General features: G+C 28.8%; 6 protein-coding genes across 22 annotated transcripts in view; 2 read left to right on the top strand and 4 right to left on the bottom strand.

Annotated features, from left to right (window-relative positions):
- Positions 1-5021, top strand: part of LOC122523153 (patronin) — a 51876-nt gene extending 46855 nt beyond the window's left edge. For 9 of the 16 annotated variants that reach the window (XM_043644798.1, XM_043644863.1, XM_043644885.1 and 6 more), the window contains 6 exons: positions 664-783; positions 1493-1588; positions 2162-2260; positions 4072-4305; positions 4395-4677; positions 4782-5021. In XM_043644798.1, the coding sequence (XP_043500733.1) occupies positions 664-783; positions 1493-1588; positions 2162-2260; positions 4072-4305; positions 4395-4677; positions 4782-4926 (977 nt within the window). In that variant the 3' untranslated portion in view covers positions 4927-5021. The remainder of the gene's footprint in view (positions 1-663; positions 784-1492; positions 1589-2161; positions 2261-4071; positions 4306-4394; positions 4678-4781) is intronic. The other 7 variants (XM_043644848.1, XM_043644840.1, XM_043644870.1 and 4 more) reach the window with 6 other exon arrangements.
- Positions 5022-10510: 5489 nt separating this feature from the next.
- LOC122521260 lies at positions 10511-13664 on the bottom strand. The gene is made up of 5 exons (XM_043641840.1): positions 13642-13664; positions 11403-11879; positions 11222-11347; positions 10987-10993; positions 10511-10869 (listed from the first exon to the last, which is right to left on the bottom strand). The coding sequence occupies exons 1-5, from the start codon at positions 13662-13664 to the stop codon at positions 10690-10692; spliced, it is 813 nt and encodes a 270-aa protein (XP_043497775.1). The 3' UTR covers positions 10511-10689.
- A 177-nt stretch (positions 13665-13841) lies between these two features.
- LOC122521254 (odorant receptor 30a-like) lies at positions 13842-15954 on the bottom strand. Its single transcript, XM_043641830.1, has 7 exons — positions 15817-15954; positions 14902-15308; positions 14531-14630; positions 14425-14478; positions 14231-14332; positions 13976-14140; positions 13842-13901 (listed from the first exon to the last, which is right to left on the bottom strand). The coding sequence occupies exons 1-7, from the start codon at positions 15952-15954 to the stop codon at positions 13842-13844; spliced, it is 1026 nt and encodes a 341-aa protein (XP_043497765.1).
- Positions 15955-17307: 1353 nt separating this feature from the next.
- On the bottom strand, positions 17308-18383 carry LOC122521152. Its single transcript, XM_043641633.1, has 3 exons — positions 18087-18383; positions 17611-18014; positions 17308-17535 (listed from the first exon to the last, which is right to left on the bottom strand). Exons 1-3 carry the CDS (start codon positions 18381-18383, stop codon positions 17424-17426), a joined length of 813 nt encoding a protein of 270 aa, XP_043497568.1. The 3' UTR covers positions 17308-17423.
- A 1602-nt stretch (positions 18384-19985) lies between these two features.
- LOC122521143 (odorant receptor 30a-like) lies at positions 19986-22014 on the bottom strand. Its single transcript, XM_043641620.1, has 6 exons — positions 21718-22014; positions 21242-21645; positions 21069-21168; positions 20373-20474; positions 20118-20276; positions 19986-20042 (listed from the first exon to the last, which is right to left on the bottom strand). The coding sequence occupies exons 1-6, from the start codon at positions 22012-22014 to the stop codon at positions 19986-19988; spliced, it is 1119 nt and encodes a 372-aa protein (XP_043497555.1).
- A 651-nt stretch (positions 22015-22665) lies between these two features.
- LOC122521589 (2-oxoglutarate and iron-dependent oxygenase JMJD4) lies at positions 22666-24941 on the top strand. 2 transcript variants are annotated; one of them, XM_043642443.1, is made up of 5 exons: positions 22666-22786; positions 23055-23356; positions 23540-23837; positions 23911-24181; positions 24253-24941. In XM_043642443.1, exons 2-5 carry the CDS (start codon positions 23119-23121, stop codon positions 24688-24690), a joined length of 1245 nt encoding a protein of 414 aa, XP_043498378.1. In that variant the 5' UTR covers positions 22666-22786; positions 23055-23118; the 3' UTR covers positions 24691-24941. The 2 variants fall into 2 exon arrangements, with proteins under 2 accessions (XP_043498378.1, XP_043498370.1); XM_043642435.1 differs by having other exon boundaries at positions 22666-22932.
- The last annotated feature ends 212 nt before the right edge of the window (positions 24942-25153 follow it).

Raw genomic sequence — 25153 nt, 5'->3', positions numbered from 1 at the left:
AAATTTATTACAGCTGTGTAGACATTTTTTGTCAAATGGTCATTATTAATACTATGATGACTGATTGTCTTTTTTTATATATATATACATAATCAAGTCTCTAAAAAAATAATATAATTAATGTTGCAACATGTGTATTATTCACCTATCTTATTGTAATAATCTAACGATAGTAACAATACCTTAATGTTGTAATGTTGCATTTATTCTTTGCATGGCGAAGATACGGATAAAGATAGTTATTTGATTTTTTTTTTTTTTTTTTTAATTATTTGGCAAAGCCTACTTTGTATTTTTGTTCACTTTTTATTTTAGTGTTTCTTCTTTTTTTATTATTATTATTATTTTTTTTTTTTCACGATTTAATATCTCACCCAATCACGCGCGAGCTGCAAATTTTCTTATTTGTGCTACCACGTTACGCTACAATTGATAGATTAGGATATAGTTGATATCATTGAAAATATTCATGTATAATTAGAATTTCTTGTTTTTTTTTCTCCTTTTTTTTGTCATATCTATATGATACATATATACATATAATACATATTTATACATATAAATACATATAATAAATAAAATACTATCAAAGCGAAAACTAGCGTGTAGCAAAAGAAAATTCGTGCCGATTGTTGTGTTTGTGCACTAACACACTTACTGTAGCGTCGCTGACTTCACCGACGATGAGGCGAGACTACTACAGAGGTTCGCAGGACAGTCTTACTGCTGCTCACCTTGATGACCGACGTTCCGGTCCCCTTTATCGGGGTGGCAGTCTCAGGGGTATGCACTACACACACTCTCCACTCGCATTATCCTTAATAAAGTTGCACCACCAAAGAAATATTCTTACAAACAAAATTTTATATTCTATATTGTATTTTTTCAAAAACAAATACTTTCACAAACATAAACAAATATCAGGAATAACACTATTACACTTAATAGTTTTTATTTTAATACGTATGACATGTTTTGTAGGACAAGTGTTAGACGATATTTTAATACAATTACCTAATGATAATTATATATTTGTTTGTGTATCAATGTTAATAATATTATCCAATTTAAATTAATTGTTTGATTATTTAATTGGTTTAAAATGGAAGTTAAGTTTATTGAGTAAGTAGTCAGTCAATAATTGTATATTGATCAACTACTTTGAAAAATGAAATTTTCATTCCAATGAATAATTAAATAATTAGTTTCATTGTTAATCGAATGTGATTATTATTATTATTATTATTATTAATATTGGTTAACATTATATGTAGTTAATGAATTATGTTTAATTATCTTTTTCTTTGGTCACTGCACTAGTTTTATTTTTTATCCTTATTACGCATGCTTGAGATTGATTTTTAGATATTTCTATATTGCTAAGAATAATGTAGTTTGAAATTGAATTATCTTTAAATTTATTCATATCGTTAATATTATATATGTATATAAAAGAGAAGAACTTGATTGTAATAGCGCTACCCTATTTTAGTATCTTCCGTAGATTCACCCGACGACGGTAGAGGTTCTTCCCCATGTCGAAGCGTTAAGCAACTTGGAAGACGTGGTTCCTACAAAACATCGAGAGGTGGGTTTAATATTAATTATGAAATGAATGCTAAATGATGTTTTATATATTTTTAAACGTTTTGCTTGAAGATAGTAGAGAGATTCATTGCAGGATGTATATCTATCACTGGTATGGGCCGCCTTACATATATATATATTTATTTATATATATATTGATCTTACAAATGTTGATCGTTTTATTATCATTAGAATTGTTTAATTAATCTCTACAAATGACCACGATGAAAAAAGGGTTGTTTGAAGGGGTACGACATTTTTATTTCCCCTTTTTTCTTTTATTTTTATTATTTTTTTTTTCTTCTTTTTCTTTTCTCTCTTTTAATTTTTAAGTAGCGCCTATTTCTCGTAGTAGTCGTTAATTTCAGTTGGAACGCAACATTATTCTGCACCATAAAACTGCACCGGCTATCTTGACTTGTTGAAATATTTCCCAGCGGACATGGCTCGTAGTTAGACTCATACCTTCTCCTACGATGCAATGACGTACGATTGAAGCATCCCCAAATACTATTAATCTTCTGATCGTACATGGCGTTTAAGTGTAACAAAGGTAAACGTTGCATTATTCCAGATGTGCAGGAGCCTCAGCAACAGGTTAGAGGCAGGCCTAAATACCCGACTTACCAAAACTTTAAGGGAAGAAAATCTAATTCCTTGATGAATTTGTGTGGTAAGAAGCACCAGTGACTTGGAATATCGTTTAATTATTCCCCTTTTTAAACTATTATTATCATGTGCAAAAGTCTTTTTAATGTCCCACCACACTCGTTCTAATTTTTGTAGGCAAAAAAATAGCTATTGTTACACTGTAGTATAGCATGGTGGCATATCGGAGCACAGGTGGCAGTGATATATTTATATTCACAACAAACACGTACACACATCACAGTAGCCATGTTTTGTCTGCTATCAAAATTTCACCAATATATTATCTCATCGTTGTGTTGTATTACTTCTACTAACCATTATTAATTAATAGAACTCATTCAAGTTTTTAATAGAGATTGTAAATTTCTTATTGATTATTATATTGGTGTAATTTTGACAGTGTCATTCATAAGATATTTCATTTGCTATTGTAGATAATTTTTCAGTTGAGGCTTCTTGGGCTTTGTTGTTGTACAGCACTGGTTATGGGTATATGTTCTCTTCGGTGTCTTTTCAGATTATTGTTGGTGGTTCCAGTTCCCATTTTAAAAAAAAGAAAAAACAAACCTCTCACTTTGACTCATATTATTCTGAGTCTTGTATCATATTAAATTTTTCCCTATCACATTTTTCTTCTCGAGATATATATATATTTGTTTTATCGTTCCTATCTGTTTTTATTTCCAGGTGTTAACACTTTACCGACTGCATACGCGCACGTCCGACCGGCCGCTCAGCTTCAGATTCTACTAACAGATTTTAATAAGATGCTAATAAGATTCTAATAACAAATTACTGTTCATGTAATGATAATGACTATTCATCGCTATGTCAACCGATTAATAAACTATCGGACGATGACAAAAAGCCGATTAATAAATTTTTGTTCGGTAAGCGTCGGCGATAAAAGAAAAAACTATCAATAGGCTAGCGGTTGGTAAGCGTCGGCGATAAAAAAAGACTATTAATAGGCTAGCGGTCAGTAAAGTGTTAATTATGGTATCGAAGTATAGCAAATTCATAAAATGTATCTTAAGTTTTCTAACAATGAGTAGATTTAATATTTTAATATTATTGATCATTCTTTTTCAAGCTTTTGTAAAGCGAAGAAGGAAGCTTTATGAATTTGGTATAATGGTACCTTGTCCGTCTAATTTCGTAAAATTAAAAAAAGCAATGTCCATAATTTAATTCTAGATATAAAATAATAGAAGTTTTAAATTTAAAAATAAAATCGTTCGCTAGTTTAATCAATAATCCCCAAAGAAATTAGTATATTAGAATAAAACAGTAGTATATAATATATATATATTATATCGTTATTAGATTATTCTAAATCATAAATTAATTATTGGAAAGATTAAGTATAAAAATGAATACAGTATAAAATAGAAGCTTTTCCATAAATGTTAAGCTACATTTATATATATATATTGGACGCAAGCTATGAAGATGGATATTTTTGAAGTGAGCAGGTTTATCGATCTTTTTTTCTCGTAAGTCTTAACAAGTAACTAATATATCTTTTGAATTTACTAAGAACTAACAGTTCTTCTGACTTATCAAATTTCATATTCTTTCTCGCTTGGATGGGTCAACAATTATTATAATAATATAAATATTAATATAAATATAAATATATTAATAGTAATAATAATAATAATAATTTTCAACAAAATGTTCTCTATCTTTGATAATTTATAATTGACAACTTGACTTACAATTAGTTGTTTCTTTTTTTGTTTGTTCTTTTTATCAATATGGATAAGCTACGTATGTCCATATTTTTCTATCATTTATTTCTATCTTCATACGTCAAGCTTGCGTTCGCAGGTTCGAGTAGTGATCAAGACGGTATGATGTGTCGGTACACAGATACGGATAGCGGATTGGGTCGGGCAACACCACCTAGACGTGCACCTAGTCCTGGTATGGGAAGTATGAGACATCTTCCATCGCCATCGGGTCCTGGATCCTTGCCACCTGGTCTGATGACCAAAAGAAGAGTCTTTGATGATGGTAGCAGTGATATCAGCAGTACGCCTAGTTCGATGATGGATTATAGTGGTAACTATAATCCTTAAAAGTTTATTCAACAAATATTTAACTATTAAATTAAATTTTATTAACGTATAAACGTAATTTTATTTTAACAGGTCCAAGATTGTATAAACAGCCTACAACTAAATCGAACCGTGGTATTATGTTAAATGCTGTCGAATATTGCGTATTTCCTGGTACGGTGAATAAAGAAGCTAAGAGAAAGGTTTTAGATGAAATAGCAAGGTCCGAAAGCAAACATTTTCTCATATTGTTTCGAGATGCTGGCTGCCAATTCCGTGCTCTCTACTCATATTGTCCAGATCGAGAAGAAGTATCGAAGTTGTATGGTACTGGACCTAAGCAAGTCTTCGATAAAATGTTTGATAAGTTCTTTAAGTAAATATCCGTATATAATTATTTATTTATTAATTATGATTAAATATTATCTATAAATACGGATAATAAAATTAACGTTATTATGTTTTTTTTTTCTTTTTTAGATATAATTCTGGAGGAAAGTGTTTCTCCCAAGTTCACACAAAGCATCTGACTGTAACCATAGATGCCTTTACGATACACGACAGTCTTTGGCAAGGTAAAAAAGTGAATTTACCGAACAAAAAGAACATGCCTCTCGTCATATAGTTTTACACAAGTGTCACTCTTAACATTATGCTACCACGCCCTCTGTTGTTCATAGTTACTATTTTAATACAGGCCCATATTAAATTAATGCAAAAGTTGCGTTCTTAGTCAATTTTATAAGGACACCCCGATGGATCGGTGCTGACTCGATTATTAAGAATTGTATTTGTGAAACGAGTTACGTGCGATCTTTTTAAGATCCCCCTTCCCTTTTTCTATTTCCTTCTTTTATAAGATCGCACACTAATAATGTTATTTTTAAGTAAACAATGGTCATTATAATTTTTCTTTTTTTTTCTTCATTTTTCTGATCTCTCTCCATCTTTCCTATATTTCTTTCTTCTATCCTTTTTGTTTGTTTATTTGTTTCTTTGTAATATTTTTTCTTTTTTAATTGCGTTTTGATCTCAGCACCGATTTTTGTGTCATAAGATTACCAATATCTACGATAGGAACGGCTTGTTGCCGTTGCGTAATATTCGTGCGGATTAACTCTCGACATGTAATCTTGTAATCACGTAAACTGCTGTTGTGTTGCAAATGGAACGCATGACTGATATCAACGTGTTATTCATTTTCCTAAGTTCATTTTTGCAAGAGAAGAGAGAGAGAGAGAGAGAGACAGAGAGAAAGAGAAAGAGAAAGGAAGAGGCAGGATTATTGCATTTTCATGTTAACAAAATAATAATTAAAAAAAAAAAAGAACAAGTCTTGTCTTTATTATAGTGCATACAATGACCTGATTCGCACAGGTTTCTTTTCCATCTTTTGTTTAGATTTAATAACAAGAAAAAAATATGTGAATTATAATTATTAATATTATTATATTATTTTTATTATTATTATTATTATTATTATTATAATTATTATTATTATTATTATTATTATTATTATAATGTAGTACGATTGGCTTTTAATAACAATTAAAAAAAATTAAGCGGACGAGGAATCATTGATTATCACATAGAGACGTTGATTTAATTAATAAATTTAAAACAAGAAATAGACAAGAGTGATATTTTGTCGTTAATGATTAATATTTATAACACTAAAAAAAGGAAAAAAAAAAACACTAAATCAAGCTTTCAGTTCGCTTCAATTTATAATTTAATTTTATAATTACAATAATAATAATATCTTTTATTTCTTTTTTCTTTTTCTTTGCAAAGACTAGAATTGTTAACATATTTCCAATTAACTTTAGATGTATTCAGAAAAATAAAAAAAAAATGATTCTTCGTCTGGCATAGTATTTGCAACTGTTGACGGTTGTAGCATACGTAGCGTAATTTGTAATTTGTAATAATTTGTTTCGAGGAGAAAGAAAGAATGAAAGAAATAATAATAATAACGTTTAACGGAAATAACAGCTCTCGCAGATTATAAAAAGAAGATGAGAAAGAAGGAATGGGAGAAGGAGGAGGAAGAGCAGTTTTGTAAATAAATAAGTAGAGAATGGAAAAAAAAAAATTAGTGAAGAAAATACCAAATCAGCCTTATGGTCAATCTGGGCATAGTATATATATATATACTATTATTATTATTATTATTATTATTATTCTTATTATTATTCTTATATTATTATTATTATTATTATTATTATTATTTAAAAAAAAAATATATCTATATATCATGCAAGGATGTTTTTTTTTATGATATCAAAGAGTATAATATATACATGAATTCGAATTGAACTAAAAAAAATATGCCGTCAAAATTGTACGCTACTGAGAAGAAAAAGAAAGAAAGAAAGAAAGAACGAATATGAGATTATAACTCATCATCGAGAGAGAAATGAAAAAGGAAATGAATGAAAGAAAGAAAGGAAGAAAAAAAAAGATATACTTAATTAATATTTTTTACTTATTAACAAATTCCGTTGTCTCTCTTGTAAATCCGTAGTTTTTTTTATACAACATTACCATCCCGTTTTTTTCTTTTTTATCACACGAACAAACAATTAAATAATTAATTTAACTCCTTGCGATCATCTTATAAGAGGAGATAGTGGAATATGGGTCGGTGTGTCGTTGTTGTCTAATTATTTCTATTCTATATATTCAGTGTATTGAAAATGCATTGTAATAACCGATAAGAACAAGTTTGACACGTGTAATACGTCTCTTATAATTATCTTTGGCCTGAGATTGATACAAGTTTTGCATACAAATTCAACTTTATTACAAATCAAATTCCGTTAACGGGTGGTGAATTTCATTTGTCTAAGATTGAATTTGGAAGTATAAAACTTGCATGCATAATATATAAAAATAAAATACACCATCCACATAAAACTGTATTCCTCGGAAAAAAAGAAAAACGAGATAAATAATTCAACAAAAGATACTACGAAGGATCTTTTAATGGTAGTAAAACAAAATAGAAAAGTCAAATTTATGCATTAGCACGATTATTCTTTTCTTTTCTATTTTTTATTCTATATTTTAATGTATCCTACATAAAAATGAAAGTTTAGTATCATATTAATGTTTTTTTTTCTTTGTTAAATATTGCAGAGAATGTGACATACATTTAGTTCGATTATTTTTATTTTTTTTTATTTTTTTATTAGTGGCAAAGCGTTCCGATTATATTTTGTTCTTTTTTATCTTATTTTGTTTATTTTACTTTTATATATATATAAATATGAAAATAAGATATGCCTGGTATGTATATGATGATGATTGATTATAATTAGTTTGATAAAGTATAATGGAAGAAAACTATTTATATTGTGCCATAAATTGAACTTGCGCCTTTCGCGTGTAAAACCAGCATTGGATCTTTATTAATTGTCTCTTTGGCAAACGACGAATCTTTTAAATGAAAAGAAAAAGAAGACGAGTTTTTTAATACGATATTATATTCCTATAATAAATAACATGATTAAATGGATAATATAGTGTTTAGATAGATACGAGCGCGCGATAAAATGAAAAAATAAAAAACATTTTATAAATTAATATGAAGGGTCTATCTATTTAAATATAATTCATCATCATTATTATTATTTATATATAATTATTATTATAATTATTATTACAATTTTAAGTTAAGCGTAACTATCAACGAATTACTATTATTATTATTATTATTATTGTTATTATTATTATTATTATTAATGTGGTTGTAAAGTTGCAATATTTGGTTTCTAAAAATTGTTTTAACAACCAACGAATTAGGTTCTATAGACCCTTCATATTTTTGAATTATTAGACACACACACATACACACACGTAATACAGAGAAAAGAACATATTTGATTATCTTTAATAAACAAAAACGAATAAAAATTATGCGACATATCGAATTTTCTCAAATTTTCTGCAGTCATATTTCGGGGAAGAAAGTTAAATAGAAACAAAGTAATAATAATAATAATAATAATAATAATAATAATAATGAAAAAAAGATAAAATGTGTATTTTTCATCATTAGGCAAAATGAAATTGTGAAATTTTGTCAATTGTTCAGAATTAATTAGTAATGTTCATTGTCCCGTCAGGGTTTTTTTGATAGGGACTTAAAAAAAAAAATAAAAATAAAACAACAACAACAAAATTGATAAAATCCGTCGATTGTGGTATCCGAAGAGTGTCATTTATTATATTCTCTTTACTGTAAATCTATGAATGATATTAAATTAAATTAAAATAATATATTGTCGTAAACGGTTAAAAAAAATGGTAGTGGAGGAGAAGGAGAAGAAGGAGAAGAAGAAGAAAAAGAAAAAGAAAAAGAAAAAGAAAAAGAAAAAGAAAAAGAAAAAGAAAAAGATGAAACTGTTAGTTCGTGTGTCTCTCTCAGGCATGGTCCGATTTGACAATATTGAATATGAAAAAAAAAAAAAGACAAAAATAAAAAACAAATAAATACATGCGCCATAAAATGACTTTAATAAGGTTGAAGGTGTGAGTTGGTTATAATAAGTTCATGAAGAGGATAATAAAGACAATGACGATAATATTAAACCCTTTCGTTAAAACATGTTTTGGTGTTAGTATCGTTCCATATAAAATTGGGTCGTACATACGTGTATCTATCGTTGCATCATGTATGTAACGACCTTTATATGGGTCGAAAGAACTTTTCCATGGTATAAGATTCGTATAAGGGTCGTTAATAACAAAAGGGGTTAAAATAACGATGAGATGCAAGAACAAAAAACAAACAAATAATAATATATACATGCATATAAATAAATATGTATATATACACATATATTTTAATATATGTATATATGTGTATATATATATATGTGTATTGTAGTCATTAATTTTAAGAGTCAACGAGAGACCATTTGGCTTTATGGGAGAAAGAAAATTTGAATAGGAAAAATGGAGCTACGAAAAAACGATACGAAAGTTAATAATGTAGCTTAAAAATTGAAAGAGAGAGAGAAAGAGAGAGAAAAAACGTGATTGCTTGTGCTTGATATTTATATTTTTCAAATGGGGCGGCGATATATTATTAGTGAGCTGTTGGATTTGACATTTAATGCATACCGTTTTAAAACACACTAAAAAAAAAATGGAAAGTGCTAAGCGAGCGAGAATGATAAAGAAAGAAAGAAAAAAAGAAAAGAAAGAATGATTAATTAAATAATTAAATAAAACTGGACTACTGACGTATTTGTACGCTACAGTAATCGCGCTTACTAATAATAATAAAGAATTACCTTTATGTAATAATCGTTCGTTTTTATTATTATCACTAGAACATTAATTAATTATAATTAATAATTTTCAATAAACCCTTTCGTTACTGTTGTATGTTTCGGTACGATGATTGTTGTTTCATATAAATTTGCTCGTACGTACACAGACTCGCACGAAGGCCCCATATATGGGTACGGTGGGGCCCAAAGGCCCCATATATAAATATAGACGGCACATATATGGGTTGGTGGGATGTTTTCATTGATAATTCTTATATGGGTTTACCAGTAATGAAAGGGTAAATGCGTATCTGTATATATATATATTTACTTAATATTTAATTTGATATTGAGTGATGGAAGAAAGAAGACAACAATTTTTATCGTATTTTATTGTTAGCATATCTTACAGCTAATAATGTCATTAATAAAATATTTAAAACGTGAATATTTGTAATAAAAAGTATATTACTATTCTTTTTTTTCATAGTTTTTTCAAGATTTAAAATTAAAATTATAAATGTGCATACGCGTTGATATTCCTTCTACGTTCATTGATTGAATTATATTTTCATTCGTGTTTCATATTATTTCTTAGTTTTTATTTATTGTACAGGACTGTCTCCATTCTTTACTTAATATTGAAATTTAACAGATTTGAGGACAAGCAAACTAGGAATACAACCAAGGTAATAATGCTTTTGAGAAAGAAATTATTTTAATAGATCAAATATATATATATATATATATCGTTTTTTTCTAAATAATCTAATCGTATCTTTTTCTAAGCACTGCTCTCAAGCTGGTGAAGTAAGAGAAAGATGAAGTCAAATACTGAAAACACACACACACACACATAGAATATATTATTATTTAATTATTAATGACTCATATTTACGTTTCAAAAAGTAAAATGATAAAATGAACATTATACAATTAATAAATATATACTTACAGAAGCATAATATTGAAAAGACAATGGCATCTTTATTTTTCCAACGTGAATTGTTTCCGATTTCTGCGATCTGATGATACATTGTATAAGATTTTTTCTTACAGAAGGACCACTTTTTAACCAATCCGAATTGTATACGTCCCAAGAGATGTTACTGCTCTAAAGAAAATAATACAATGATAAAATAATTATGTATAAATATAATTAATAAGAAATTAACAAAAATTACCACATTTATTAAATTATCAGCAGGCCAAACATAAATAAAGAGTTCTGCACTTGCAACGAACACGACGAAGACGTATTGTACTTTAACTGCCAATGGTTGTTGCTAATGTTAATAAAAAAAAAGTAAAAATAAATTATTACGTTAATCATCATACTTTTTTAATATAATTACAAATAAACGTTAATATTATATTAAATTTTTTGATAATACAAAAAATACAGAGTATCTCTAGCAAAAGTCGTAGTTCAATCGCAATTCTGATTATAACCGAGAAGAAAAATTCTATAAACAAAGACTTCGGTATATAAAATACGTTTTTAATTTTTTCAATTAGATAAAAAGTGATTATCGAGATATCTTATATCTATCTAAATATTATAATAATAATAAACATTGTATATTATTAATAATTTTATTACCAACAATTCATATACAGGATAACTAAAATAATAACGTTAATAATAATGTTTTTAAACTTACATCGACGATATTTAAACCAGCAAATATAATACCCATGGTAGTCGTTAGTATCGTAGTTAAAACCAAATACAAAATAACATCTTTAGTTTCAGCTGCGTACCTGTAACGAAATACTTTTTTCTTAAACGATGCAATGTCACGTTCTCGTTCGTTACCTGAGCACTTCCTGATGTCTCATAATACAAGCATTCAATTTTTCCATGTTTTTAAATTCTCTTATATCCTTTGACAGTACTTCAAATTTAGCAACAACGTACCAAAGAAGTGCAGCCAATTTACAGTCGATACACATACCAGCTGATACCTGTAAACCTACTAAACTCTGATGCAGAAATATTATTTCACGAATTGGTGAATAATCGACAACAAAGGGATATTTAGCAGTCGTTGGAAATTTTTGAGTAGTGTACAATGGACTACAGATAACGATGATAGCTGTTAAATAACATAAACTCATGTAAATTACATAAACGTATTTGCATTTGTCTATAAATCTTTCGAGAATAATTTTCTCTCCGTTGATATCAGTTTTGCAAGAATTTTCCAAATCTAATAACAACGACTGAAACAAACAAACAAACAAACAAACAAAAAAAAGACATTTAATTAATAAAATTATATTAAATAAATGAATTATTATAAAAAAGAAAAAACCAGTGTTTGTATATGTGTGTGTGTAGTATGTGTGTATGCGTATGTAGGTAATATATACATTTTAAGTGTAACTTTCGTATTTAACTATGTTTTGTGTACTAATAGATTACATTTATTTTTGTCTACATTTTTTATTGTAATTATTTTTATTAAATTTATATTATATTAAGACAGACAACTCTATAAGGTGGGGCGTAATTAAGTCAGGAGGTTCGTTAACTTAGTGCAATTCATAATTTTTTTGTTCATAAACTCGACGCCTGACCGCATACAGTATATATGATAGTGCTTACATATATTCGGACCCCTATTCATACTCTTACACAATTAATGCTACAATCTTTCATTTTTCGTTTAACTGATCTCTGACACATTTAGGTGAATGGGTTGAAAAGTTTTGAGCGTAACATGTCAAACGAAAAATCATCATAAAGCTCAGAACATTTTAATTCCTCTCGCGTGTTAATCTCAAAACTTTTCAATCCATCCACGTATATTATTTAAGATAATTAACATGATTTTTTATTATATCGATCTACCACGAATAATGTCTATGCGTGTGTTTCTATAATAAAGATAAATTTGATTAACATAAGAAGATCAACTTACTTGAAATCGAGAACGTTCACGACGACATAATATCATCTTAAAAGTGATCTGTGCAACAGCACAAGACAAACAAATTGATTTGGTCAAAAGTATGGTATCGGCACGGTTCTCATAAGTTGCATTGATCAATGGGAATAAAAGAAATAAATTATTGGCAAATAAAATGTACCATAAAAGTTCGAATAAAATAATATGCGAATATGTTTTTGATGTGATTGGCCAACAGCCAGTCAAACTGACGCTGGCTTTTAAAAAAACAATCGCTTTTTCAGGGGATATTTTAAACATTTTCTTTTTCTTCTTCTTCTTCTTCTTCTTCTTCAAATGCTGTTATAAAACGTCTGTTTATGTAAGTGTGTGAATGTTAACACTTGTTCATTTCCTTTGATGTACCTTGTTTTCCCTTCCGAAGAGAAAATGGTTCATTAATAATCCTCGAGTAAAAGAATCGTTTGAGAAATTCTGACTAAGTGAATTGACTGACTGACTGACGTGTTAACTCCTCCCACTTTGAATAAATCAAAATTTTCTTACCGTGTTACGTACGTAACCAGTAATTCCATTTTAAATTGTATCCTTCCTAGTGATAATAAATAAGGAAGTTAAGTATACACTTACGCACACGGTTTAAATGCTGAATTCGTATCGATTCGTAATTTTAACTACAGACTATCATTATTTCCCCTATTATCTATGAGATAATACTTCTTCGATTATTATACGATTGTGGGGTAGACAAAAGGGGTTGAACCTTTCACGATGTTGTTTCCCTTTACGGTTTTTAAATAAAATTCATCGTCAGGTAGAAAAAGAATAATACGTTTGAAAAATATCTTTTGCATTTGAAACTCTTGGGTGTGTTGTTGTATGTGTGCGTGTACGTGGATAAAACAAACATTTTGTTGAATTATTTAATAACGTGAGTATAATAAATAATTATACTTAAAAATTACTTAATAATTATACTTAAAAAATTATTTAGGGCCCACTGTTACTCATCGTAGTAAAAGATTATATTATGTTTAGACCGATATTCATAGAGATTACCATAGAACATCTGTATCTTTTGTTCCTTATCGTATCAGAAGATAAGCAGGTTTAGAAGGAAATATTTTATAACTGCTTTTTTACTTTACCGGTTTCTCATTTGTCATCCTCAAGCATTTCTAGGAAATGTGAGAAATATGAATACATTCCCGACGTTGCCGAAGAACACTTTGCATTGAAGACAATGCTGAGGAATTGCTAACATTGTATGATTTCCCACTATTCTGGTAATATATATATATATGGCGTTTTTCTACAGTGAAAATTAACGTTCTGTGCCCTTTTTAGTTGTCGGTGAGAGTAGCACGTAATGTGGTGAAGTAAGAAAACGACGTTGATAAGAACTAAAATATTATCGGAGAATAAGTAATTATATATATTTACATTTTTTTGTTTCTCAAAAATTAAACGCACATACAGAAGCGTAATATTTCAAGGATAATGCTGGAAGGACACTTCCAATATGAATATTTTCAGGCTTTTGTGATCTCAAAATACATTGGATAATAGTTCTTCTATTTTTTGGTTTAGTTGACAACCAATTAGAATTGTAAACGCCTTGGGAAATATTTTGACTCTGAAATAAAATTAACAATGTGTATTAAGACGTGACTAATATATAAATGAATATGAAATTTTTATAAGTTATTTATAACAAAATATAAAAAAGTACCATTGTAATTAAATTGTCTGCCGGCCAAGCACAAATAAAAAGTTCAGTACTCGCACTGATAACGATAACAATGTATTGAGCTTTCACGATTAGTGGTTGTTGCTATCGTATTTGAAATACTATTTTCAATTTTCAATTGATAAATTTTAATGTTATAGGGAATGTGTACAACAAACAATTCTTTTGTTTCCTACATTGACAAAAACGGCTCGGTATTGTGGACAATGCCTAGACATTGTACACATTCCCTATAACATTAACAATTAATAAATCGAACAATTGTAAATATTAATTACTTACGCTAACAATATTTAAACCACCAAAAATAATGACTACGTTAGTAGTAGCGACGATTGTTAGTATCAAATATTTTACCACACCTTTTACTTGTTCCGTATATCTGGGGAAAAAAAAAGAAGAAGTAATCGTTCGAATTTTACAATCACATATTGATGATGTATCTGTTATAGGGAAAGTGGGAAATGTAGGAATTGTTAGCAATGCCAGGCGTTTTTAGGCAACGTAGGAAATAGTTTCTTATAACATATCCATTAGATTATTAAGTACGAAATGTTCGATTTTTTTACTTAAACTAATTGAAATAATCTAACGTTTCATACTCAATGACCCAATAACCCTTTATCTAATCGAAATGAATATTAATTAATTACTTAATAATTTCTTGATGTTTCTTCAAGCAAGAATTCAATTGATTATCATTCTGAATATCCATCAATTTTTCTGTCAAAATCTCATATTTGGCACCGGTGTACCAAAGAAGAAGTGCAACTTGACAATCAATGGTCAAACCAGCAGATGCTTGCAATCCGACTAATGCTTGATGTAAGAAAATGATTTCCTTTATTGGATGATGATCTATTTCAAAAGGATATTTTGCATCGGTTGGAAAATTTTGACTTGTATACAAAGGACCACAAATGATTATAACGGCGGTAAGATAACACCCCAATGTGTAAGTAATATGTACGAATTTGCACCTTTCTACGTTTCGTTCTAATACGGATCTCTCTTGTTTGTCTGCGTTACGGCAAAAATTTTCCATTTCAAAGAACAATGCCTAGATAATAAAAATCAAAATTATAATAAAAATAAAAATAAAAGAATATGCGTTATCATAATATATATGTATATATAATAATATAATATACAATACAACATATACATATATATTTATTGGGTTGGCAATTAAGTTCTTACTATTTTTAAAAATTTGGTGTTGAAAGTTTATTTTTCAATAAAAATTAACAACTAATTAATCAATAATCTATTCTCCCTTGTTGAAATTAAAAAAAATATAGCGGAACTTATTGTAATTGCCAACTTTATATATATATATATATATATATATATATACAGTGAATGCATTTTTTTGGAGTTTTGCAAGTTTATAAAAAAAATTGATATCGTACCTGAAATTGTGTTCGTTGAAGCCGACTGAATATCATTTTCAAAAGTACTTGAATAACGGCGCAAAATAGGCAAACGGATTTACTTATTACGACATAATTATCTCGTAACACATAAATAGTGTTAAACAATGGAAATAATAAAAACAATCCACTTACAAATAACGCGTACCATGAGATATCAAAAATAAGAATTCGAAATTTGTTAGCCGTTTGGGATGGTGGCCAAGATGAAGCTAATCCAACGGCAAGTTTTGTAAAGAGGAGTGCTGCTTCCGGTGATGACTTCGGTAACATCGTGTGTAAATTGAATAAAAAGAAAAAAAAGAATAGAAAGAAAAAATAAAACACTTGGTGATGTTGGGAAAGGGATACGCAGTATTAAAAAATCACGAATTACTCTTTTATTCCGCCTATTTCTTTTTCTTCTTTTTTTTTCTTCTGGAAATAATCTTCCCTGTTTCCCCTAGTGGATTAAACATTTTTTCCACCTGATAGAACTATCCATTCTACTACGAGGGTAGTTTGATTCATATTTTCAATAAAAACCTTCTCATGCTATTAGTTTTACTTGTGGTATAAGCTATGAAAGGGATAAGCTATCGATTAATAAATTAAAAACTATACTTCTTGAGAAAGTAGTATGTAATCATGGTATCGTTAGTACTGTACAATTACCACCCTATTGTGAAATAGGGGTGTGTGCAGTTATGCAGAAGTAAACTATCGTTCAATTGAGTACCTAGTAATAGAAGAAAATATTCGTTTCCTTCTTTCTTTCATTCAGTTTTTATGCTTAGGGTTGGATAAGAGTTGTTTTCATCGTAGATTCGTTTATGTAACTAGTTTAGTTCATGCAACGATATGTGCTTTTTACATTGCTATAAACAGCTTATATTTTAGTATATTTTTTATTGTGCATCATGCATTAAATTATTTTCAAAATATATTGAAAGTAAACAAATGAAGAAAGAGTTTTTGTGTTGCATAGTTCAATCAATTATCAAATATTAAATCGACAATTTGTTTATCATGGACAAATTATAAAGTTGAAAGTAACGAACTGTTGAAATTGAAAGGAACGTTTAAAAAACACTTGCAGACATAAGATCGAAACAAAAATATATAGGTATGTATTAATTATATATTTTAATAATTAAACGGTGGATTTAAAATCCAATTTCACTCGTCTATCATTTGTCTCATTGTCATAAAGTATGATGAAATCGTGTAAAAGAACTGTAAAATATTAAAAAAACACAAGATTTATAAATAAAAATTGTCAAACGAATTATTTTATATTAAATAATATTTGAATATGTTTCCTTACATTCGCATAATATTCAAGAGTTAAACTGGGGAGTAATTTACCCATTGAAATCAAAATAGGTTTTTGACTTCTTAATATTATTATATGTGCGTCTATAGCCATTTTGGTTGGATCTTCGAACCATCTCGAACTGTATGCCGATGTCCCTAATTTCATACTCTACAAAATTATATATAAATAAAATAAAATTATTAATAACGCAAAGTAAAAATGTACAACGATGATTATAAATAAAAATAATGTTTACAATTTCTTTTAAATCGTCAGCAGGTAAAGCTGTAACATATAATCTTTGATAGCTAGCTATCACCATGCAAATAAACTGTAGTTCTATGTTTATTGGTTCATGCTGTAAGAGTCAGGTTTATTCATACTGACCAATTAATAATCACGTTGTGTAATTAACATTTATATTTAGATATTTTTATTAATTTGATTATAAACGCACATGTAGAAGCGAAAATGTTGCACCAATTGCGGTAGCACCCATCGTCACGTTAGTTTTGAACAATAAGGTTCCGATAACTTTTTGTGTTTTGGATATAAAACTACAAATAAAAACTGAATATTAAAATTTAAAGTTATGATCAGAGAAAATGAATTCAAGTAAAATAAATACTTACTTTAAAATCTCTTGATGTTCCTTAGCGCAATCTCTTATTTTGTATTTGTCCGTAGCGTTGCCCAATTTTAATCCTAAAATTTCTAATTTCGTAGAAGAGTACCACATCAACATAGCGATCATAAAATCAACGCAAACGCATAATGCAGTTTGAAAGAGGAGTATTACGTCCAACGCGTAAACTGGAATTTTAACGTGCCATGGTTTTAAATTGAATGGAAACATTGCATCTCCAGGAACTTCGTTGTCCGTGAATAATGGTGCAAAAGAAAATGCAATGGCAGCTGCTACGTTCGAAACTGCCATTGTTGTTGAGATCGAAGAATGATCTATATATTTTTGCATTATTGCTTCTTCCTCGGTAGAACAAGTTCTAATAAATTCTTTTACCTCTTCCATGAGTTCCTAATAAATTTATTTTTTGATTATAATATTTTATCTAATGTCAATAATAGAAATAAAACAATTTTGAGTCACCTGAAAACGTGTCCTCTTGATTCTGCACAAAATTAATGCAAATATAACATCGGTTAGAGTAGCAGTTTCGCATAAAGGTTTCATCAATGTAACTACGTCATTTCTATGATAATAATCTGCATAAAACAAAGCAAACAATATGAAAACTGCATTAAACATTCCTAAAATCCAACCGACGTCTCGTAAAATGATTTCCAAGCGGCTTGCATTTTGCGATGGCGGCCAAGTGCTGGTAAAACCCCCGGTTAGTTCTAATAAACGAATCATTTGATTTGGTTTGATACGAAGTAACGTCATTATTGAAAATTATATTTTTCAAAAACTATCGACGAAGAAACTCCATTGAAATAAAATTAAATACATTAAGAAAATACTACAGAGTTAATAAATCGTTGTACCATTGATACTATTCGATCAACGAATAAACGAATGAACTCGCTGAACGATCGATAATTTATTAATTATTACCAACCGACCAAGGATAATTATCATTATTTGATGCTACGTATCGCTACGCGATCAAAACACTGTCTTATAATTATAAAATACTTCTTCATGATCTCGCGTGACTTCCTCTTATATTTAAAATTTATTTTAAACTCTATTCTAACACGAAGAGTGTCTATACCGTCGTTATTATTTAATCTGCTATTTCAGACATCAAAACGCGTTCTAAGAAAATTGATACCTTTTGCTAATTATCCCTAGATACATTTTTAACGATACTTTGACGCTATGTGAGTGAAATTTAATGAGTGATTTTATTCCTTGTGTAGAAATAATTGTTAGATAGATTCTGGTATATACCATCGGTCGATAACATTCTTAATTAAAGTGTAGAACACGTTTTTAAATTGTTTTATTATTAATTCAAACTTTGAAAGATAGTGGAAAACAAGTTAGTAGTGAAATTTAAAAATTCCCGTCTACAAATAATTCTTTACCATTGAGCAGTGATATTTGTTCCTTTTGTGCTATCTACAGTTCATCTACATACAATCATTTCTATTGTAACCATTTATTTACTTGGATCAATTTTCTTATTTTCTTATTGGACTTTTGTATAAATATATATAATTATCAGATATAGATATTTATCTGTTATAAAAAGTCTACATTTTGATATGTCGTAGATCGTCTGCTCAAAATATTTCTTAATTCATCCTTGTCGTTATTGACTGTGTGTGCATCTAATTTAACAGTGGTTATTTGTTTAAATCATATTTTTTATAATTTTTAAAGTATTTTTCCTAATTATTTAACAGGTCAATCAGCGGTACCAATATACAATTGTCCAGTAAGACATTACAATTCTCAGTTTAAAGTCAGCATGAATCTGTAAGATTATTCATATTATTGGGTTGAGTATATTCTTGTTAATCAAAATTGGAACAATGGATGTAACATACACACCATATGGCTGGATTCAAAATAGCATTTATACTTCCATTATGAAAGAATTCGAATATGTTAAATATGTGATTGATTGTGCTGGACATCTTCAAGTAGTCATGGAAGTTTCTCATGGTATGAATTACAAACAATTTTATTCTATACGATAAGGATCCTTGTTTCTTTAATCTGAAAATGCTCATCCTAAGAAATAAATGCGACGATTATAGTTATCATTATATGTCAACTTGTATCTCGATATTTTCCTCGTTTTTAAAATGAACAATTTTTCCTTCCATAATTTTGGTCACGTTTTGTACAATTTTTAATAGGATTTTCTTATTAGTCAAGTCCGGATTTAAGATAGATAAATTATATAAAAGTTACGGACTGTTGGAATTGGAAAGAACGTTTAATAAACACTATAAATACAATCCAAACAAAAAAATGTAGTTATGCATTCATTATATGTTTTAATAATATAAACTGAGAATTTAAAATCTAATTTCAATCGTCTATCATTTGTCTCATTGTCATAAAGTACGATGAAACTGTGTAAAAGAACTGTGAAAGATAAAAAAATCAGAATTATCAAATGAATTCTTTTGTACTAAATAATATTTGAACATGTTTTCTTACATTCGCATAATATTCAAGAGTTAAACTGGGAAGTAATTTACCCATTGAAATCAAAATAGGTTTTTGACTTCTTAATATTATTATGCGTACATCTACTGCCATTTTGGTTGGATCTTCGAACCATCTCGAATTGTACGCCGATGTCGCTAGTTTCACGCTCTACAAAATTATATATAAATAAAATAATTATTAGTAACGTTTATATATATAAGGAAGAAAAGATGAACGATGATTATAAATAAAAATAATGCTTACTATTTCTTTTAAATCGTCAGCAGGTAAAGCTGTAACATATAATCTTTGATAGCTAGCTATCACCATGCAAATAAACTGTAGTTCTACGTTTATTGGTTCATGCTGTAAGAGTCAGATTTATTCATACTGACTAGTTAATAATCTTGTTATATAATTGATATTTATATTAAGATACAGTAAAACCTCTTTTTGTGCGGTGGATAGGGACCGCATAAAAGAAATCGTACAAAAAAATATTCGGTAATTTTATAAATACTTACATATTATAAACAACTTTGTACGATATACAGTAAAACCTTTTTTTGTGCGGTGGATAGGGACCGCATAAAAAAAGTCGCACTTAGAAAATACATCAATTATTTGCGAAATATAGATGTGAAAATGCTTTCAATCAAATTAAATAATTGTTAGGAGATTGTTTAAATCAGATGAACAGCGTCGCGAAGTCCGGATACATCGTCGTCAAGGAGACCATGTAATCAGTTCGTCCACACATGTATATGTACATTGAAAGAAAACATAAAACTGGTAGCAACGCTGCTGAGATTTAGATACCGCATAAAAATAAATCGCACAAAACAAATCGCACAAAAATAAAATCGCACAAAACAAATCGCACAAAAATAAAATCGTATAAAAAAGGACCGCACAAAAAGAGGTCTTACTGTATTTTTATTAATTTGATTATAAACGCACATGTAGAAGCGAAAATGTTGCACCAATTGCAGTAGCACCCATCGTCACGTTAGATTTGAACAATAAAGTTCCAATAACTTTTTGTGTTTTGGATATAAAACTACAAATAAAAACTGAATATTAAAATTTAAAGTAATGATCAGAAAATGAATTAAAGTAAAATAAATATTTACTTTAAAATTTCTTGATGTTCCTTAGCGCAATCTCTTACTTTGTATTTGTCCGTAGCATTGCCCAATTTTAATCCTAAAATTTCTAATTTTGTAGAAGAGTACCACATTAACATAGCGATCATAAAATCAACGCAAACGCATAATGCAGTTTGAAAGAGAAGTATTACAGCCAACGCGTAAACTGGAATTTTAACGTGCAATGGTTTCAAATTAAATGGAAACATTGCATCTCCAGGAACGTCATTTTCTGTGAATAATGGTGTAAAAGAAAATGCAAAGGCAGCTGCTACGTTCGAAATCGCCATTGTTGTTGAGATCGAAGAATGATCTATATATTTCTGCATTATTGCTTCTTCCTCTGTAGAACAAGTTCTAATAAATTCCTTTACCTCTTCCATGAGTTCCTAATAAATTTATTTTGGGATTACAATATTATATTTAATGTCAATCATAGATATATAACGATTTCGAGTCACCTGAAAACGAGTCCTCTTTATTCTGCACAAAATTAACGCAAATATAACATCGGTTAGAGTAGTCGTTTCGCATAAAGGTTTCATCAAAGAAACAACGTCATTTCTATTATGATAATCTGCATTAAACAATGCTGATAATACGAAAATTGCATTAAACATTCCAAAAATCCAACCGACGTCTCGTAAAATCATTTCCAAGCGGCTTGCATTTTGCGATGGCGGCCAAGTGCTGGTAAAACCTCCGGTCAATTCCAATATACGAATCATTTGATTTGGTTTGATACGAAGTAACGTCATTATTGAAAATTATATTTTTCGAAAACTATCGACGAAGAAAAAACATTATATATACTTAGAAAACACTACAAAGTTAATAACTGGCTGTACCATTGATGCTGTACGATCAACGAATAAACGAATGAACTCGCTGAACGATCGATAATTTATTAATTATTACCAACCGACCAAGGATAATTATTATTATTTGATGCTACGTATCGCTACGCGATCAAAAGACTGTCTTGTAATTATAAAATACTTCTTCATGATCTCGCGTGACTTCCTCTTATATTTAAAATTTATTTTAAACTCTATTCTAACACGAAGAGTGTCTATACCGTCGTTATTATTTAATCTGCTATTTCAGACATCAAAACGCGTTCTAAGAAAATTGATACCTTTTGCTAATTATCCCTAGATACATTTTTAACGATACTTTGACGCTTTGTGAGTGAAATTTAATGAGTAATTTTATTCCTTGTGTAAAGATAATTGTTAGATGGATTCTGGTATATACCATCGGTCGATAACGTTCTTAATTAAAGTGTAGAACACGTTTTTAAATTGTTTTATTATTAATTCAAACTTTGGAAGATAGTGGAAAACAATTTAGTAGTGAAATTTAAAAATTCCCCTCTGCAAATAATTCATAGAATTCACAGATGGCAGTAGTGTTGGCGAGTTTCGCGCTATCAGCTGATCTTTCATTTCTACTCTAACCTTTTATTTACTTCGATCAATTTTCTTATTTTCTCTTATTGGAATTTAGTATATTAAATATATATATCAGGTATAGACATTTATCTGTTAAAAAATCAAACTTTTGGTGCGTTGTACAGCCACTGTTCAAAATGTTTTCTAATTCATCCTTGTCGTTGTTGACTGTGCGTTTATCGAAATTAATAGTGTCAAGAAAAAAGTGGTCCTTGCGTTCGGGTATTGTTTCTTGATATATATGTTTCGTTATTTATTATAATTTAATTTAATATTTCTTTATTTTGTAAGAATATATATATACATATGTTTTCTAAAATTGTTAATATTATTTCTCTTTATAGATGCATATCTTAGCACATTTATTACAATAAGTTATAATATAATTGGACGAGTGTGATGTAAATAATGTGGAAAGTAATCGAAATAACGAAAAGTGAAATAGCATCAAATAATGAACATCTTTTAAAGATTGAAGCGGTGAAAAAAGTAGATCATAAATTAACGTATAATGAATTTTTTCATAATTATTTAATTAACAATGAACCATGCATTTTCGATTCAACGATTACCGATTGTTGGCCATCTAGGCACCAATGGGTATCAAAAGACGCGCCAAATTTTGAATATCTCGCCGGACAGTTCGGTAAACGTTATTCAATATTTTTTACAAATAAAAATAAACCTGCAAAATATATATTATTTTTTTAAGAACAATATTGTTCCTTTATTTATATTATTATAAAGATAATAATTTATATGATCTATTTGTTTAAATCTTAATATTTCATAATTTCTAAAGTGGTTTTTTTTGTTAATCATTTAACAGGTCAAGTAACAGTACCGATATACAATTGTCGAAAAAAACATTTCAATTCTCAGCTTAGGGTCAGCATGAATATGCAAGAGTATATAGATTATTGGGTTAAATATAGAAGGAATAATTATATTGACGATATGCCGCTTTTGTATCTGAAGGATTGGCACTGCGCTAAAGAATTCGCCGATTTAGTTTATTACGAAGTACCTTATTACTTTGCTTCTGATTGGTTGAATGAGTATTACATCGCTAAACCGGAATTAAATGATGATTATATGTTTGTTTATATGGGTCCAAAAGGGACATGGTAAATTAAATAATATATTTTATTTTTCTTATAACATCATTTCTTAATTACCGTTTGGATTTTTATTTTTCAGGACGCCGTTGCACAAAGACGTCTTCCAATCGTACAGCTGGTCTGCCAATATCGTTGGTAGAAAACGTTGGTTGCTCATTCCGCCAAACCAAGAGAATCAATTTCGTGACGTGCGCGGTGAATTAGCGTACGATGTATTTTCTGATGATCTTAAGGATCGTAGTAAATACAAAGATTACGATGACAACAATCTTAAATGTATAGAGGTAATACAAGAACCTGGTGAAATTATATTTGTTCCATCTGGATGGCATCATCAAGTCTGGAATTTGGTAAGTATTTTTCGGTATATATGCAAATCGTTTAGAATTATTTTGTAAACAAGTCAAGTGTCGTTCAATAGGAAGATACTATTTCTATTAATCATAATTGGATCAATGGGTGTAACATAAACGCTGTATGGTTGGATTTAAAAGAACATTTCTCTTCCGTCATGAAAGAAGTTGATGATGTTAAGGATATGATCGATTGGGATAAACATTGTCAAGTAATAATGGAAATTTCTCATGGTATGAATTACGGACAATTTTATTCTTTCTTATCTTTCATCGCTGAGAAACGTTTAGATTTTATTACTAAAGGAATTAAAACGATTTCCTTTGATAAATACGAATATGGTAAAAATCATTGTTTTTTTGATCTGAAAATGTTAAAAACTGTCTTGGAAGATTTTATAATCGAAATTGAAGAAAAATGTATTTATAATTTAATATCTACTGAAGTTCAACCTGCCGATTTGTTAGAAACAATTAATTGCGTCCTTCGAAACGAAAATGAGTGATATTTTGTATTAAGATCGTGATTTTATAAATTAATATCGTCTGTATAGATCAATGTAACCATGTAAGGATAGATCAGGAAATGAATTTTAAAAGTGTGTTCCTTGGTGGTTGATAATACTTTATACATGTTATACGATCTAACCATGTGCCCCTTGGTATATGCAATACTTTATACAGGTCATGACATCTAGTGATAAAATTAGCGAGCTAACCACGTGCTCCTTAGTGATAGAAAACACCTCATACACAATTATAAAAAAAAACAATATATTTACACATCGATCTGTTAATATTTTTAAATTAGATTTAAAAAAAAAAGAGAAAGAAAGAGAGAGAAAGAACTGCAATAAAATTTTATTTTTTCATACTTTTTCTAATCTTCTTCTTTTCTAATTCAAAATCATTAATTATTATTTATCTTCTATTACGTTAAATTATTCCTTTCCTTAGGAAATGTTTTTG

This window comes from Polistes fuscatus, unplaced genomic scaffold (assembly GCF_010416935.1).
Source record: "Polistes fuscatus isolate 324 unplaced genomic scaffold, CU_Pfus_HIC Scaffold1, whole genome shotgun sequence".
Lineage (NCBI taxonomy): Eukaryota > Metazoa > Arthropoda > Insecta > Hymenoptera > Vespidae > Polistes > Polistes fuscatus.
Note: the sequence above shows the minus strand (reverse complement) of the source record. Positions and strands in the feature narration are given on the sequence as shown.